Source organism: Centruroides vittatus, unplaced genomic scaffold (assembly GCF_030686945.1).
Source record: "Centruroides vittatus isolate TY-2023 unplaced genomic scaffold, ASM3068694v2 contig_919, whole genome shotgun sequence".
Taxonomy (NCBI): domain Eukaryota; kingdom Metazoa; phylum Arthropoda; class Arachnida; order Scorpiones; family Buthidae; genus Centruroides; species Centruroides vittatus.
In genome coordinates, this window is record NW_027122606.1 from 127,603 (window position 1) to 145,348 (window position 17,746).

The following is a 17,746-nucleotide window of genomic DNA, read 5'->3' on the forward strand; positions in this document are numbered from 1 at the left end:
CGAATTAGTTAGAAAACGAATGACTATTAAGTTTAACATAGTTAGATTTTTACAGCTACGGTGAGAAACGTTTAAAATTTACAACAGCCCTGTGGCGTCCTTTGAGATATACTAGTGATGCGACAAAAGAGGCATTTGACATTGACCGGTATCGGCACCCTCGGGATTTGGCACGCACACACTCACTACACACCTACCTGGACCAGCACTAGTTCCATCCATTAGCTACTCGTATCAAGATATTTGACTAAGTGGATTGTTTTAAGATTCAAAAAGTAAAGAATATTTTATGTTATTTTTATGTACGTTTCTTTACAAAGCTATATTTTAATTATAATTTTCTTTAAAAGTATATTAATACAATCGAACAATACATTGTACCAGGTATGTATATCCATCGCACATTTTATTTCACCGAGTAAGTTTTTATAATTTATTTTTAATTTTAGCCCTTATATCGTGGCTAGCGATTCAGAATGTAATTGTGATAGTAAAAATACATTTAGAGAAGTCTACAGTTTTTACTGGCTTATCGAACAAATGAATACGAATGGACCCTAGACCAGTGATTCTTAACAGGGGGCCGCGGCCCCTGGGGGTCCGTAAGAAGTTTGCCGGGGGCCGCCAAATTATGCAAAATTTCCTTCAGAATATAATAAAAAGAAAATTGATGTATAATCCGAATATCGTATTGAAAAGTGAAATAAGAAAGATAAAGTTTTCCTATTTAGTTTTTATTTATTTATTTTGTATTTCTTCCTACATACAACTTTGTTAGTACAGAAGAAATAAATTGTAAATATGCTACTTACACCGCAGTATTTACTTCTTTTATTCCAAAGGAATTTTAAGAAACTATTAATGCTTGGAATTTTAAAAATAATTAGGAAAAATAGTAGGCTTTGAAAATTTAAATATTTTTGCAAAAGTTATGCAAAATCCTTACCACAAGTGGGCGTTTTAGTTTTAGTTTAGTTTTAGCATCGACATTGGATCGATTTATCGACATGTTTCTTATTTTATTTTCTGTTAAAAATTAATGAGTTTTCATGTTTAATTGTGAAGTTTGAATGTTATTTAAATAGATAATGAAATAATAAAGTTATGATTTACATTTATTATATAAAAAATAAAGCAATAATAAAAAAATCAATTTATTATAGATAAATTATCAAATTATCAAATATAAATTATTATTAAAAAATGGGGGTCACAAAAAAATTATGAAATATTTGGTGGGCGGCGAGTATAAAAAGGTTAAGAACCACTGCCCTAGACCATCACTGACGCGCAATTAACTGATTGCCCCTGGAAGTCGGCTTCTTACAGAAACACAGCTTCCCTGTCATTAAATGTCACGGCACGCCACTATAATAAATATTGTAATCATTAAACCCCCTGTAACAATGCTTAGCCTTAATGCAAATAAAATTATTATTATTATTATTAATATATTGATAACTAAATTATCTGCCATAACAAAAAATTAAAACTGCTTATGAAAGAATATGGAAAAAAAATGTATTCAGTGTTTAATTTTAATAAAAATGTGTTACTTATATCATTATTTGTACTAAAGTAGCATTATTAAAATATTATGTATTTATATCATACATACTAAAATATTTACCTGTGTTTGTAAAGCAGTAATTTGTGTTGACAATGAAAAGAAATGAGGGATAAATTCTTGTGGCAATGCATTTAACAATTTATCTTTAATGCATGAACTTTTTCCAGTTCCAGTAGGACCAACCAATAGTATAGGTCTGAAATTTGTAAAATTCAAATTATATTCATTACAATAAACATTTATATCAAAATATCTTTTTATTGTATAAAATAAATCTACAAGTATACCTCATTAATACTACAGTTAAAGTAAATATCATCTTAAAACAAACACTCTTTTTTTTTCATTTGTCAGTGCTTCCAAAAGATATTTACTCTATCATTTATTAAGTGTGTAATAGCAATAGGCCTAAAAGAAGGTGCAAAAGTAAAAATAATATTTAAAAACCACTTGAAAACCCTCCTTAAAAGCAAAGCAAATACCAAAAATAATAAACACAAATATAATTTAAAAGTACCATATTAGCAAAGCACTAAGTATGCCTGTTTACACAAACATTATCCAAATTTTCTATTTACAAAACAGAAAATTTGGATAATGCTTATTATATCATATAGCATTAGTGGATTACTACTCACTTTTCTATAAACAATGTTAGGAACTTCCATTTTCATTGACAAAAAATAAAAATTTTGATAAACCTTAACAGTTTTCAATCTGATTTCATATATATAATTGTCAAAAACTTATCCGATGAAAAGTTTTCTGTTTTCTTTACATCAAATATAATAATAGTAATACACAGTGGCATGTTTTTGGCTTCATGGGGTCCAGGAAAATCTGAATTACGAGCCCATGTATACAGTGTTGGCTGAAGACATTTTTCTTTGGGGAATTTTTTGGGGAGAATTCCCTCATTCATTTTTTTTAACTTGACCTCTGGAGGGTTAAGTATACCAGCAATTGAGGTTTCCAAGATATGGATCCTGATTTAAATTTTGATATTCTTACTACAGTAATGACTTCATGAAAGATTGGCTCGAGGGCTCCTAGGCAATTGCCCTTTTTGCCCATAGGATAATGCACTACTGGTAATACATAGAAGATATGAATTACTATGTGATATGCACATTACACTTTAAACCACTGATTGTCTTTAATGATTTATAAAACAAACTCTATCTAAATAACATAAATAATTATTTATATGTTATTAAAATAGAAACAAATTGAACCTTTAAAGAAATTCCAGGTAATTATCTCAAACTCTTCAACTGTATGTTATTAATAATAATTATGTATTATTTATATTAAGGTAGTACTATTGGAGCATCTAATCCTTTTATCAATAACATAATGTGCTATTGTTGTACTGTAATATTAGGATGGATTGATTTGAGAATATGAAAGCTTGAATGGTAAATTAAAATCCCAATGCCTAAATTATTTCACATTCTATCAAAACCTTATAAAACACCTTTTAGAGTATCCATGTCATTGAATGTGTGAAAAGAGAGACTATTTTAGTTATTAAGCGATGTTAGTGGAACATACACCACAAAGCAATAGACACAGAAGTTATTGATAGAATCTTTCTGCTAGTTTAATTTTAAAACAATTTACCGATGCAAATGTTACAAATACCAAATAAAGTGGTCGTCTCTATAATATCTAAGAGTTAAGACTGATCACCAGAAAATTTTATGATTTTGTTCTTATTTTGATCTTAACCAATCTAAAAAATATATCTCCTGAATCCTGAAAACTCTATCCAAATCTAAATCCAAAAATAACACTAACAAAAAATGTAAATAATTTTTAGATATTTCACTTTGTATCCAATCCCTATCCATCCCATCAACTATTCTTTATTTTAGTGAAGAACTGAGATGATATTGTCATATATTATCAAGTTTTTATAATAAAAATAAATTTTACACTTTGCACATTTAACACTTATATTTGCTATATTCTAATAGATTTTACTATGCAAATATTTTTTCATTAGTATCACATCTTTTATTTTCTAATTATAAAATAAAAAAAAGTAATATTTCTTAATATGCAGTCATGAAAAAATGTTAATACTCTTACGTACTGACCACATATTACTTTATTTTTATTATTTTAATCAAGTTTACTTTCAAACATTTTAATTTTTAATTTAGAATTTGCTTTGTAATGACAAAAAATAAATTCATAAAATATTCAACAAAGAAGTAAAAGTACATTCTTGATATGAATTCATTGATTTAACAATTATATAGTCTTTTACGTTTAGTCTTTTATATTGATAACATATTCCATTCTTAAATTATTTAATTTATTACACAAATTTAACAAATTTTATAAATTAAATTGAAAAAATGATTAAAAATTCTTAGAAAATTGTTATTCATAAATTTTAGAATTATCAATTTTATACTTACTTTCCACATCTTATAAATAAATCTAAGAAATATGTATATCGAATCGTATCAACTGTAGGTATGGTAAATTGGTGTAAATTCACCAATTTAGAATAATCAACTGGCTGTATGAAATCAAACCATAATTTCCACGAACCTTTGCCTTTATTCTAAAAATAAGTTTTGAAAAATTAATACAAACTACATAATTGACTAATAACTATATAACTATTAATATATCAAAATTTATTTTTCGTTTTTATATATAGAAAATACATTCAAAGACTCCACTGAGGGCTGCCAAGAGCATTTACAAGATATCAGGTAGAGTGGGCCTCTTTTACTCATTTTTTGAACAAATGAAGTAAACAGAAAGATTTTATTTTCTGTTAGTACAAATAAGGATAATTTTAAAAATAAAAAATACTACAAGACCCTAAATTTTCTCCAAGTCCAGAGTTCTCCCTCTCCCTCCCAGTGAATGCTTGACTCTGCAGATAGTACTGAGCTTTATATATATTGTATTCATATGTATATACACCATACAAATTAAACTTTATCATAGGTATGTGTGCGCGTATATATATAGACACACATACATATCTATAATAAAGTTTAATTTATAAAGTAGGCACAGTAAGAGATTAACAACAATAACTAATAATAAAATAAAACAATTATAATAATATATTGTAATAAAAGTCATGTGAATGTGACCTTGACAAAGTATTTCTTTCCTTATTAAATTGAAAATGTTTACTTTTCACTTAAAGGCTTCTCTTTAGCATATTTTCAGCATCACTACTCTTGAGCTTTGAAGCCATAATTAAGCAAAACAAGGGTTACTCAAACACAAGCACTGTGATAGTGCAACAGTCAATCTGATAACCAAGACAGCAACTAACTGCTAATGACAGATAATATATACAGTGCTTATACACCAAATACACTGACTCGTGTCCCGGCAGGGATGGAGCAGAATGGCACAAGATCAATTTTAATTTGAAATAATATACTCGTAAATTTTGTTGAGAAACTTTAATTACATCGTATTGAAATCATTATATCAAATTGTGCATGTAAATGATGTAAACAATAATACAGCAATATAATAATAAAGAAAAAATAGTGTACAAAAAATACAATATAAAAGAATTATTTTGTACTGAATAAAATATTTAGTACAAAATAAACTTAAATGAAAAAAAATAATGTTTAATAATAACTGACATAATACGTGTAATAAATTCATATAATATTGGAAAAATACATGAACTATTAACAACTAGAGTCGGAAAAATAAGAATAATCAAATAAAGATATTTATATGTAAAGAAATACGTTAAGTTATGATAAATTAATTAATTAAGCAAGTATATTTATATTTTTATAAAAAATTCATTTCAAATTCCAAATATAATTTATAATACTTAAACAAATATACTAACCTCAAAGGCATAATGATATACAGTGTCAGAAGGAGGAATTTTCATTTCTACTTTTCCAATATTTTCAGGTATTGGATAACTTTTCAACATTCCGTTTATAATTTGTCCAATAAAAGTGCTAAATTTTATTCTTGATTCTGAATCTAACATCCCTCCTATACTCCAAGTAAGTGAAAATATAAAACACCCACTTATCCATGATTTTAAATAATGGCTGTCAAAGTTTTCTTCAAAATTCATTTCACTGATCAGTAATGACATGATCTTCAGCATGTTGTTAACATGATGATTTTTATTAAAATGAATTAATTGCTGTAAAGATGTGTTTTGAAATATTTATACAATAAACTAATGAATTATAATAATAAACAGATTTAAATAAGATATAAAATTACAATTAACATCAAATTTTATGATTTAGGAATTATTTTAATAAAATCTTTATAGTGGGTGACAAGTTATAATATAAATTTTAATAATATATTAAAATACTTCAAGTAATTATATTTAAACTGAATTAAAGAAAGAGTGATAATAAATTTGCGCAAGGCACTCTCAGACAGAGCAATAATTTGATCTGCTTGATTTCTAATTAATCAGGATTAATATTTCCTAAATGATGTAAATCTTTAGTAAAATATAATCAAAAGTCAGAGAACTTAAACATATAAGAATTATAAAACATTGTTTCAGTGCAATATAAATTTAAAATAAAACTTATTTAAATAAACATATTTTTTTGTCTTTTATATTTATATTGGATATTTTTAGACAGACATACCTATTATTATTCATAAAAGTGGCAAAAAATATTATGTATAATTTTAATTAAATTTTTATAAATTAAACATACAAAAATTTGAATTTAATATAATTTTATATTATAAATACGATACTATTTTATCATTGTTAACTTCATACAGTCAGAAATAAAAAAATTCTGTTTTGTAAAGTTATTATGAAATAAAATATTTATTAACAAGTCTGTTTCTAAATTGAAACTAATACGTATCAAGAAAACTCAATATAAATTTGATTTTACATGCTATGTTTCATACAGAGCAGTGGTTCAATGAAAAGAGATGAACAGAGATTGGAGGAACTTTGAAATGTGGTGTTGGAGAGGATTCCAAAAGATTAGATGGACAAAAAGAAAAACCAATCAGGAAGTACTGGATCTAGTAGAAGAGGAAAGGAAAATAACAGAAATAATCAAACACAGAAGAGGGAAATGGTTTGGCCATAACATGAGGAATAGTCAATAGATAAGAACACTCATGGAGGGTAGGATACCAGAACCAAAGGAAGACTGAGACGAGATTACATCAAACAAATGATGAAAGATACTAGAACGAGTAGCTATTGGGAACTCAGAGAAATGACAACCAATATGGAGAGATGGAAAAGACATTTTCAAAGTGCTGCCCACCAGTTTTACAACTGAAGGAACTTACAAAGATACTGGTATTGAACTATGAATAACTATGTACAATAATAGCAGTTATCCTAGACACTTAGCCTAGCTATTAATCGACCACTGATGTAATAATCTTTATACAAATTGGTTTCTTATTTTTAACAAATACTTTCACAATATTCTTAGCACACCTAGTCACTTCTTGTTCTATCACCAATGTACTGTGGCTATCACCAATCAACAGTTATTTACTGCAGTTTAAAAACTGAGATGAAATTCAAAAAATACATTTAGTAATAATTATTTATCAAAATATATTGCAAAATATGTATTTATTTCTACACTCATATATTATTTTTATACAACAATGATATAGTTATATATATTTTTCTGTAATTTTTTTACGTAATATTATTATTGTTGTATGTGGGAGGTTCAGAAAGTTCTTGAAATTTCATATAACAAAATACAAAATCTGGTTGAATTGTTTTTTATTTTTCAATATAATCTCTGAGAATTACACTCATTCCAGTGGTGTTCCAATGCCTACACTCCAGCATAAAAAGCCAATTCATCTAGTTCTGCAAAATAGCTGTTGACCTCTTCAGGTTTGGAAAGAGGTGAAAGTCACTAGAAGCCATGTCGTTATAGGAAAATATTTTTGGAATATTTGCTAGCGTTTCTTTTCCTTTAACTTCGGGGTATCAGGGCCCCTTGGCCCACCTCCTGGGTGCACCATCATGTGGTCACATACCAATGCAAAATTCTTGTGTTAATGTCAAAATCATCCTTTTGGAAGTTGTTGTCTGCATAAATTTTTATTCATCTTAGAGCAAACGCACAGCATCCATCTCACAAAAACTTTAGTAATGCATAGTTCTTGAAGTAGAAATTTGTATACTTGGTTAGCAGAGATGCCCATGACCAAAGCAATCTCCTGCACTTTCAAGTAACAGTCAGCCAGCCATATCTTAGATTTTGTCTGTTTTCTGGGGTAACAGCAATTGTGGGTCATCTGCTACAACTGTCATCTTCTACACTTCCCAGCTAAGTTTGGAAACATCACCCCACTAGCTTACCATAGAATATGATAAAGCAGACTCCCTCAAAACTCAATCTAAATCAGCTTTGATCTGAATCCCTTCTTTACCAGATACTTTATATTTTTGTATTTTAATCTTTATACTTTTTAATTTTTGTACGTAATCAACGAAAATAACATAATTAAACCATAGTTTTGGATGGTTGAATTACCAGCAGCATTCCTATAAACCTGCAGATGCAGGATTATGGAATTCCAAATCTAATTTTCTAATTAATTTTTAGTTTATTCTATCTTCATAATTACTTTACTGATAGCTTCACTTCAAAACAGCTTAATAAAAGTCAATATTTTAATATTTGCATTAATTTATATTTAAAATTATTGTATAGAAAATTGTTTAAAATGTAGTGATGCCAGCAAGATTTATTTTAGGAAGGTGCATCGGCTCACAATGTAATGATTAATTCAAGAAAGTGATTAAAATTAATTCCTGCCATATTAGTTATGCAAAATTAAAAAAACAAAAACTTTGCAATTCTCATTACATTTTATTCTTTTTCTCTCGTATTCACATTATTTGTTTGAGTTAGGGGTTGAAAGGGGTTCCTTGCATCCCCTTCAGAGAGCTCTTGATAAAATAAAAAATAATTCTTATTAATCTTTGTTTAAAAGCCATCTATTTATGTAAGTAAATACTTTAGTATATTACAGAGCTTTAAATTGATTCATTGTTATTTAATATCTACATCTCTCGTTAAAAGTAGTAATTATAATATTTTAATTAATTTAGAATAAACTGGAAGAAAAGAATCGGCCCAAAGCGGGATTCAAACCCGCAACTCTCGCTTACCATGTGGACGCATTGCCAGTTATGCTACCCAGACCTCCGTTCCGATCTCCCCTTCCAGTATATACAAGTTTTAACAAGAGATGGCGCCTAATGCCTAGCTCTAGTACCAAATTTAACCCATTCATTTACGGCTGTTGTGAGTGTATTTACTTATATTATCGGGTTTCCTTGATGTATATTTGTATAAATTAAAAATTTGTAAAAAATTCTTACTGTGCAATTTGTATTAATAAATTCAAGAGAAGCAGGTATTAGCCAGTTGCAAAATGAAGATAAATATTCCTGTTCTGTTTTCAAAAGTTCAGATAATGAATCAATCCACGAGTCTATCAAAGGCTGGATTCCGAGATATGATGGATCCATGTATATCATACCACATCGACTTACTGTTGCAGGCTTAAATAAAAATAAAAGTTATTTTAATTTTTAAGAATTGTTTAAACTTTGTATTTAAATAAGAGGATTTGTTTTATTATTTTAAGATATTAGAAATAAACACAAGGAATATACAAAACTCTTGGTTAATGTGAACCTAGGTATACAAAATGGCGGCACTTCCGGTCGCCATCTTGATTACGAGTCACAGTGGCAAATATTTATGCAAATTAGGCTTTGCGGAATATTAGTTACTAAATCCCAATTTTAAATTTTTGATATTTAAATAAATGTGTTTTTTCAAAATAATAATTATTTACTTACATTGACATTTTTCCCTTTTTCCGATGGTTGTTTTCTACAAAAGTCGATTGTTTGACTTGTTGGTTTTCGTTTTTTCTTACTGTTTTTATTGCTCTTCTCCGCAACATCGCATTTCTTGCCTGTTACTTTTTTACTTTTTTCTTATTAGTAGAAACAGGAGCGGCAGGAACAGTCTCAGGTTCTTTCCATTCGGGATTTCTTCCAGATCCAGGAAATATCTTTCTTAAATGCTTTAATATATAAAATCTTTCGCCAGGTTTTTTGGATGGCCAATTTAAAAACTTCTTGTACATAAATGCATACATGTAAGAGTCGGAAAGATCTTCAGTATAATATTTTGGTAAGTTTTTTTTTATTTTTTAATTAACTCCACAGTCTTTCAATACTTTGTGTGTGATCGCCAGTTATTGGATTGACAAAGTTTTCTGAATGGTTAACAGTCCTGTGTTCACTTTCAATTCCATGCAGATCGTCTATGTTGGTATATCCTTTCCACTCATCAGTCAGAACTGTACTCCCTGAGTTTACAAATTTAGATATAATCCAATTTAAAGTGACTTCTGATTGATCATTCACTTGACAAATAAAGCAGTTCTTGTCTTCTCTACATATTCCGCCAACAACCCATTTGGTGCTTTTCAATTTACGTCCTTTTTCATATTTGCGTTTGCATATGACTGTTTCGTCTACTTCTATAGTTTTGTTCGGTCCGCCAATTTTAAATGTAGTTAGATTGTGCATAGCCACCATCATTACAAAATGGATGTTGTTCGACTAGTCTATTCCAGCACTATTAGATACTCCTGAAGCTAAAGTTGCAGTGGTAGTAGAGCAGTCTAATCCAATATAATGCCACATAAACGAGAGTATTCGAGTCCATGAAATTTTGCCACATTTACCTTTGAATGCTCCTGCAAATGCTGAAGTTTGCTTCTACATGTTTGGCATAGCATCGCACAAGATTCTCGGTCAATTCGATAATTATTTTACATAAATTAGAACACTTTTTACACACATCCCGTACATGCTGTATTCCTAAAGTTACTGCTAATTTAAAACCTTTATCAATTCTGGTATCAATACCTAATTTGGAAAAGTCAGATTCAAACAATTGGAAAAATGAATGAGAAGTGCATTCAGCCAAAAAATCTTCGGAATTAGCATTAAAAGATTCCATTTTTAACGAAATAATATTAATAAATAATTATAATTTAACATTATGGTTTTTAAACTAACTCAAATCTAGTATTAACGCAAAATTTACTATACTCCTACTGTGTCAGTTCACGAGGGGCGTTGCTATTATTAATTTGCATAGCACAACACGATACTTCGTAGTGCCCTCTACTTCTTACGTCATTTGATCGTTACGTTCAAGATTGTCGGAAGTGCCGCCATTTTGTATACCTAGGTTCACATTAACCAAATTCATTGCAGAATATAATAAAACATCAACGATTTAATCAAATCGATCTTTTCAATATTATTGTTTAATAATGTATATTAAACCAAATAAACTTTGTCTTTTTAATAAAATATAAAATATGTGTTATTGTAATTTATAATTAAATTAAAATTTTATAAACAAATGTAATCCTTTTTTAACATAAAGAAAAAAAAAAAAATAGTAAAATATAGTTCACAAAGGATAAATTAGACTATTTCTATTACAATACAAAATCTGGCACTTAAATATCAAGAATATATAAAATCACGTAAGTATCACATTTAATACATATATATGTGGTAGCTGAACAATCTACAGCTGTTATACAAAGGCTCATTTCATACATCATTCATTATTAGCACATAGGCATATCAGACATTTATAATATGCATGTAATATATAATTTAATATGAAATCGTTATCATTGTTTACATTGATGGAGCAAAAAACAAATAATAAATTTTGTTGCAACTCGGGTAAAAGTATGACCAAAACACTTATGAAATGAAAAAACAAATATACATTAATAGTGATCATTTATTCAAATGAATTAACTAAATAAGACTTCTGTTAGGAAAACAAAGCTAAATTCTGTTGTATGACAATATCTGGCTTCAATTTAAAGTGATAATTAAGAAATTTTATCAAAAAGTATTGTAAAACTAATTCATTTTCTTTATTTGTATGATTATTTCCTACAAAACATTTTTTGTTCCTCAAAATTAAATTGAATCCAGAATACAATGCAAATAAAATTAGTTTCTTTTGCATACATAAATTTTAAAAAGTTATTTGGCAAATGTATTATGGGAAGGTTTTGAATAATATTCATTTTTTTCTATATTTACATAATCTGGAATTTAATTGCCAAGCTTTGTATATAGTAAATAAATAAGAGTACACTCAAACCTGTTTTTGTGCGGTCTTTTTTCGTGCGATTTTTTATACGTGCAATGTGTTTTGTGCAATTATTTTTGTGCAGTATACCAATTTGATTGAAATTCATATATCGCGCACAAAAAATCACACAAAACAAATTGCACAAATAAAAAATCGCACAAAAATAGACCGCACAAAAACAGGTTTGAGTGTATAATTAAAACAACATATATAAAAGATTATTGAAACAATTTATAATTTCTTTATTTTCTGTAAATAAAAATAATTTTATTCTGTAATTAAAGCCCAATATATTGATAATGATTAAAGAAATTTTAAAATAAGTTTTTAAATAATTTTATATGTTTTTCATGTTAATTAAATTTATCAAACTTTTTCTTGTATATATTTTAATAATAAGATTTGTACACTAATATTCTACTATTAGCCTTACCTTATTTGAAACAATATAAATATTGTGTAACTTACAGAAGCTTGAGTTAAATCCATAACTTCAAATATTAAATTCATATTCTGTGACATCTGAATTGTCTCACCACTCATAAGACACAACTAAAAAAATAAATGTATTATTTTTTATATTACTACGAAATTAGCTTCATGAACTCATTAGTAACTTCATTAATCAAATCTCTTGTTATGTCTAATCGTATTTCTATCCTGATCACCAATAAACTCAAATTATTTTGTATTCCTATATGTTACTATTACATATTCATACACTATAAGACAACTAAGTAATTGTTATTTTACATTAAAACTCAACTTTGCTTTTTTTAATAATATATATTGTTTTAACTCATTAATTTTATTGTGCTTAATTGAGAATTACCTTCTTGTTATCATCAAGTGCAGTATTCATACTTTCTACCCAGAAAGTATCTACAGGACCATCAAATATAATCCATTTTCTTTCTGAAGATTCAACAGCAAACTTTCGGAAGATACTTGCAGTAATTCCATCAGTCCACTAAATTAAATAAAAGACTTTTTAAATGTTTTATTAAATATAATACTTTTTGATAACATGCATCAAAATTAGATAAAAATATAATGAAAAGTATGAACTATTTTAATATATATTTCAATTTTTTAATATGCATTTAAAAATAACTAAAATTGCTAAATATTGATCACAAATATACATTATTAACATGTTGACTTTTAACATACTTTTTGGAGTCAAAATTTCCAGAGAAGATTCAAATATATTTACTCAGAAATGTATTGTCATAATTTGTTTCAATAAAAATCTTACTATCTTCTAAATAATTTGAAGTTTTCTTGTAAGTCTCAAAAGATCATGTGTCTTGTAACATGATGTAAAAAATGCAATACACTATCTACTATTCAATACATATAAATAATCTTATGATATTCCTATTAACTCCTAATTTATATTTGTATGCTTAAGTGAATTGAAATACATAAATAATTGCATAAAGTTTTTATTTATAATAGCATAAAGAAAACACTTCTCGTGTCAACTGTTCAGCAGCATCAAGCTGTCACATTAGCAAATATCATAAAAAGAATAAATAGGACATGAATTGACTTTACTGAATGAATTCTAGAAGTAAAGTGTATGTTATTCTCTCAATAAAAATGATAAGAATGGAATAATACAACTGCTAATCCAAATGGATTGAAAAGCAGTTATTATATTAACTTTATTAATATATTATAAATTGAAACATTAAAAAATAATGTTTACTCCGCATCTTTATTTTCTGTATTTTTATAGTTAATTCCTGTTGAAATTATCATTATGTTATTATCAGTATAACATTTTTACATCAATTTTTCAAATAAATAAATTATAAAAATAAATTTTTTTTTACTTGTACTGAAGCATAAATGAAAGTATAATTATTAAAATAAAGAACCATTTTAATTTAACTGAAAATTCTATTGTAATTAACAATTTAATTTTACTATTCATTTTACCTCATGAGAAACAACATCAAACTGGCCAAATAACTGACCCACAGTAATTGCCTTTGGGTTAATTGTTCTGTACAAAACTTTTTCTTCTCCTTCCACTCCTTGTTCTTTTAAGTTATTAAGTGTTTCAGCTAAAACTCTCAATATTGTAGTTTTCCCTCCAAGTGGTCCTCCCAATAACATGAAACTAATGAATAAAGTTGTTTTACTTTCTAATTTATTTAATTATAGTTTTGGTATTATCATTAGTAAGTAAATTTTAAAAAGATTTTCAGTGTCTGATTATTTTTAACTAAACACAATAAATATCTTTATCAGTTAAATATATACTTAGAATGTTATTTTTTTAAACTTTTACTAACGTCAATTTAAAATCTGGTAATTTAGAAATATAATATAGTTCAGGGCTCTATTAATTACAGTTACAGCCCTTAAACTGTACTTGAGGAGGTTGCAAAAAGTATATCAGTGTAAACAACAAAGGAGGAGGTTGACTGAAGATGACTCAAAAACTGTACATGTAATTAATGAATGGTCTTTTAGCAAATATACATATATATATAACTTAGAAATTTGCTAAGGAATCATCTATTATTTACATGTTGTGAATGTTCGTAGCAAATGTTATGTAGTTCCACAAACAGGAAAACAAAAAAAAGCCAAATCAGAAATATATATATATATATATATATATATATATATACAATAATCGGATGTTTCTTTTTCAACAATTGGAGTGATTGAGTCGCGACAAAAATCCACGTGGGAAGGAGACTTACAACTATAACTTAATCTACTTACAAACTAAGGCAGGGAAGAAAGATATATGGTTAAGGATAGGAGTAGAGGAAGAAAGAAATACTTGGAAACTTTCAGCCACGTGGTCTCGGATGGGTCACCGTCCTGTGGTATTCATCTGATTTCTGCTATTCTTCTTAATTTTTCTTTTTCTCCCCAGCATACCTTTGCTGGGGTATCCTCATAGTCTCTTACTAAGAACCTTTAACGGGAGAGCTTTGATTTTAGTCACAAAATGTTCCCCAGCCCTCAATCTCTTTGTTCAAGTTTTGGAGCTCCATACAATCTGACCTTCACTCGTCAGTCGTTCTTCTCCAACTCTGCTTTTTATAAGGCCTCGTCACCTCTGATCTGTCTCTAAGAAATCAGGAATACGACTCTTCTCCAACTCTCTTAACAAGGTCCCATTACCTATAATCTGTCTCTGTGAGATCAGGAGTACAACCCCTCTCCTTCCTCACTCAACGAACATCAGACCACAACTGCCCTTCACACACTTTCAAGTCTCTTGGGTCTCGTTGCTTCTTTTGTTTCTCAACGTTATTTCTAAGAACCAGTGATCCCACCCAAGGGAAAAGGGATTAGGGAAAGAAAGTTCTAGAACAGTGAAGGCAAAGAACAAAGAAAATACTAAGCCAAAAATATAATAATTAACAAAAATATATATATATTAATATGGCCAACGGCCACAATGTACAGTTTTTGATTCATATTTGTTTGAATTTTTTTATCTATGTATCAGAAAGAAATATGTTTGAATTATTTATGATTGTTATCTTCTCCCCACTGTTTAATATACAGTCAAACCTGTTTTTATGCGCTCTTTTCATGTGCGATTTTTATTTGTGCAATTTTTTTAATGCAAATTTTTAATTTGTGCGGTATAGTTGGCGACTAGTCTCGTGCGATTCGTCATGTCTTACGTTGACTTATTATAGCTAAATAAACTTGTGATGTGTGAAGCGCGATAGGAATACACAGACACGTGAATTCAATTAAAACAAATTTAATTTCGCGATAAACAATATATACAGATGAGTTCTTTTGGATTCCCTCGGTCCAATTTCTCTTACTGTCCGTTAGTAACAATAACCCAAGTAGCTTACCTTCTTGGAAACTACTTGCCCGACAATACTAATGAAACCCGCGCGATCCTTAACTAACTTAAACCTAGGGATAGAAAAGTATAGAGATAAGGAAATGAGAAGAATTGATAGGATAGTGGGGTACCCTTGTTCTCGCTGAACTCGATGCTGGCTGGTGCTCTATTCTGCGTGTCTCTGGGTTCGTCAATGTTTTAAATATCTTCTACTATAATTTCTTTTCGGTGTCTCTGATTCGAAAATCCAGATCCTCACCTCACGGCTCTCCATTCAGCCCTCGTAGAATTCCGTCTCACGAGCTCGCCGTTTTCGTCTGTGCTTCTTCGTGTCCAGCTGGGGAAAAAGTGACTCTTCGTGACCCAGATTTGACTCGTCCTCCACTCAAACTCTTTGTTCCACACGGCCCCCTGGTGGGTGGGGAGTGGGAAGCCCCCGTTCCCAAAAGCCAGAACAATGAACAAAGGAAGTTAGAAAGAAGGGTCAAGAAAGAGAGAAAATTATTAAAACTAATTAAATCTAAAATACATATGTACAAAAATATGGCGTACAGCCATATACGCCCCATCGGAAAGGCTCAAAGTCCATGATGGAGTTTGTAGTAATCTACTCTCCTTTTTCGAAGGTGGTATCGACCCTCGCTTGCGGGAACAGCTTGATGCCCGTCATCCGATTCAAGGGGATTCTCTGGTGATGCATCGTCTTCTTGTCGCCTGATAGATGTCATCGGCTGTCTCCTGTACTGTAATGCAATCTCATCACCTCCATCATCATCGGTTATATTCGGGGAATCATTGTTGTTGGGTCGGTAATGGTTTTGACCCTTATATACAGCATATGAATAATATGGTTTCAGACGATTGAAATGCACAATACAATTTTTTCTCCCATCACTACCACCCAACTCTGCGGTTACTGGACCAAAAATTCTCGTAATACGGTAAGGGCCCGAATACTTAGGGGAAAATTTCCCGAACTTCCTACCCTGGTGCTTGCGTAACAGCCACACTCTCTCACCAGCACTAAAGTTACGCCCTTTCCTTTTTGTATTGCACCGCTGACATGTCCTACACACCCTCACTACCGATCGGACTATCGATTGTAGACCCCGTATGTAGTAATGCCTGCCAACGGTATTACAAGTCTTCTCTATGCCCAAGTGCCCCCCAAGGCCAGACTCATGGAACGCTCTAACAACCTCCTCACCCATTTTCTGACCTACACATATCCGCTTCCAGTTATATAGTCCATATCTTCCTGGTTTAACGTGGACTAACACACCTCCTTCCAACTGGAATTCTGGCTGGACACCCTTTCCGGCAAGACCCTGATGCATGTTCCTTTGAGCCTTCGCAAGACCTAGTTTCATTTTTTTAAAAAAATCGTCTTCCATTTGTGATTCCACTACTCTATGGTGGAAACTGGGACTATGCATAAAAAGATCGGTGCTTTTCAAATCTTCGACCCCCTCCGAAAACAAACCGGGATACTTATCGAGGACGCGAGTCACCTGATTTTCGTCATTAGCTTTTGTAGTTCCTGGGGTTATGGCGGTGTCAATCGGAGTACTACTTAAGCAATCGAAATACATGATCGATGGGCGAGGACTATGGTTCAACACTCTAGCTTCACGATTTATGAATGTACATCCATCAATTATCAATGACGGGATTGAATTGATAACATCCATCCCCAAGATCCCTTGGTATTCTAGCCTATCCGGGAATTCCATACAACAAAGGGAAGCGGGTATTATCTCATCCTTGTAGCTTATGGATCCCTTTAGGACTTCCTTACATGTGGAGATCGTGCCGTTGATACCTCTGATATGGGTGATCTCACCCCTTCTTGAAATTTGGAAAGACTTAGCCATTTTCGCGTTTCGAGTCAGCGCTATATCAACTAAAGACCTTTCTGCACCAGAGTCAATTAAGAACTTAATCTCTATCCCTGCTACCCTGCCACTTATTAACGGGAGTCCCCTCTCCGAAGGTGAAAATTCGGTCAGTTTAAATGTGAGGATGGGAACGCGACACTGACCCTGATCGGGTTCCCGGGCTGGTTTCAATTCCGAACTATTTCTTTTGGGGCATTTCCGAGCCAAGTGATTTGGGCTATTG

The 17,746-nt window shown here is 30.1% G+C and overlaps 1 protein-coding gene across 1 annotated transcript in view; it reads right to left on the reverse strand.

The window, feature by feature from the left end:
* LOC136984445 (dynein axonemal heavy chain 7-like) overlaps positions 1–17,746 on the reverse strand; it is a 204,871-nt gene that overhangs the window by 112,697 nt on the left and 74,428 nt on the right. Inside the window, 7 exon segments of the mRNA XM_067281432.1 lie at positions 1,631–1,766; positions 4,000–4,148; positions 5,427–5,738; positions 8,952–9,134; positions 12,253–12,336; positions 12,617–12,754; positions 13,732–13,915. Of these exon segments, the coding sequence (XP_067137533.1) occupies positions 1,631–1,766; positions 4,000–4,148; positions 5,427–5,738; positions 8,952–9,134; positions 12,253–12,336; positions 12,617–12,754; positions 13,732–13,915 (1,186 nt within the window).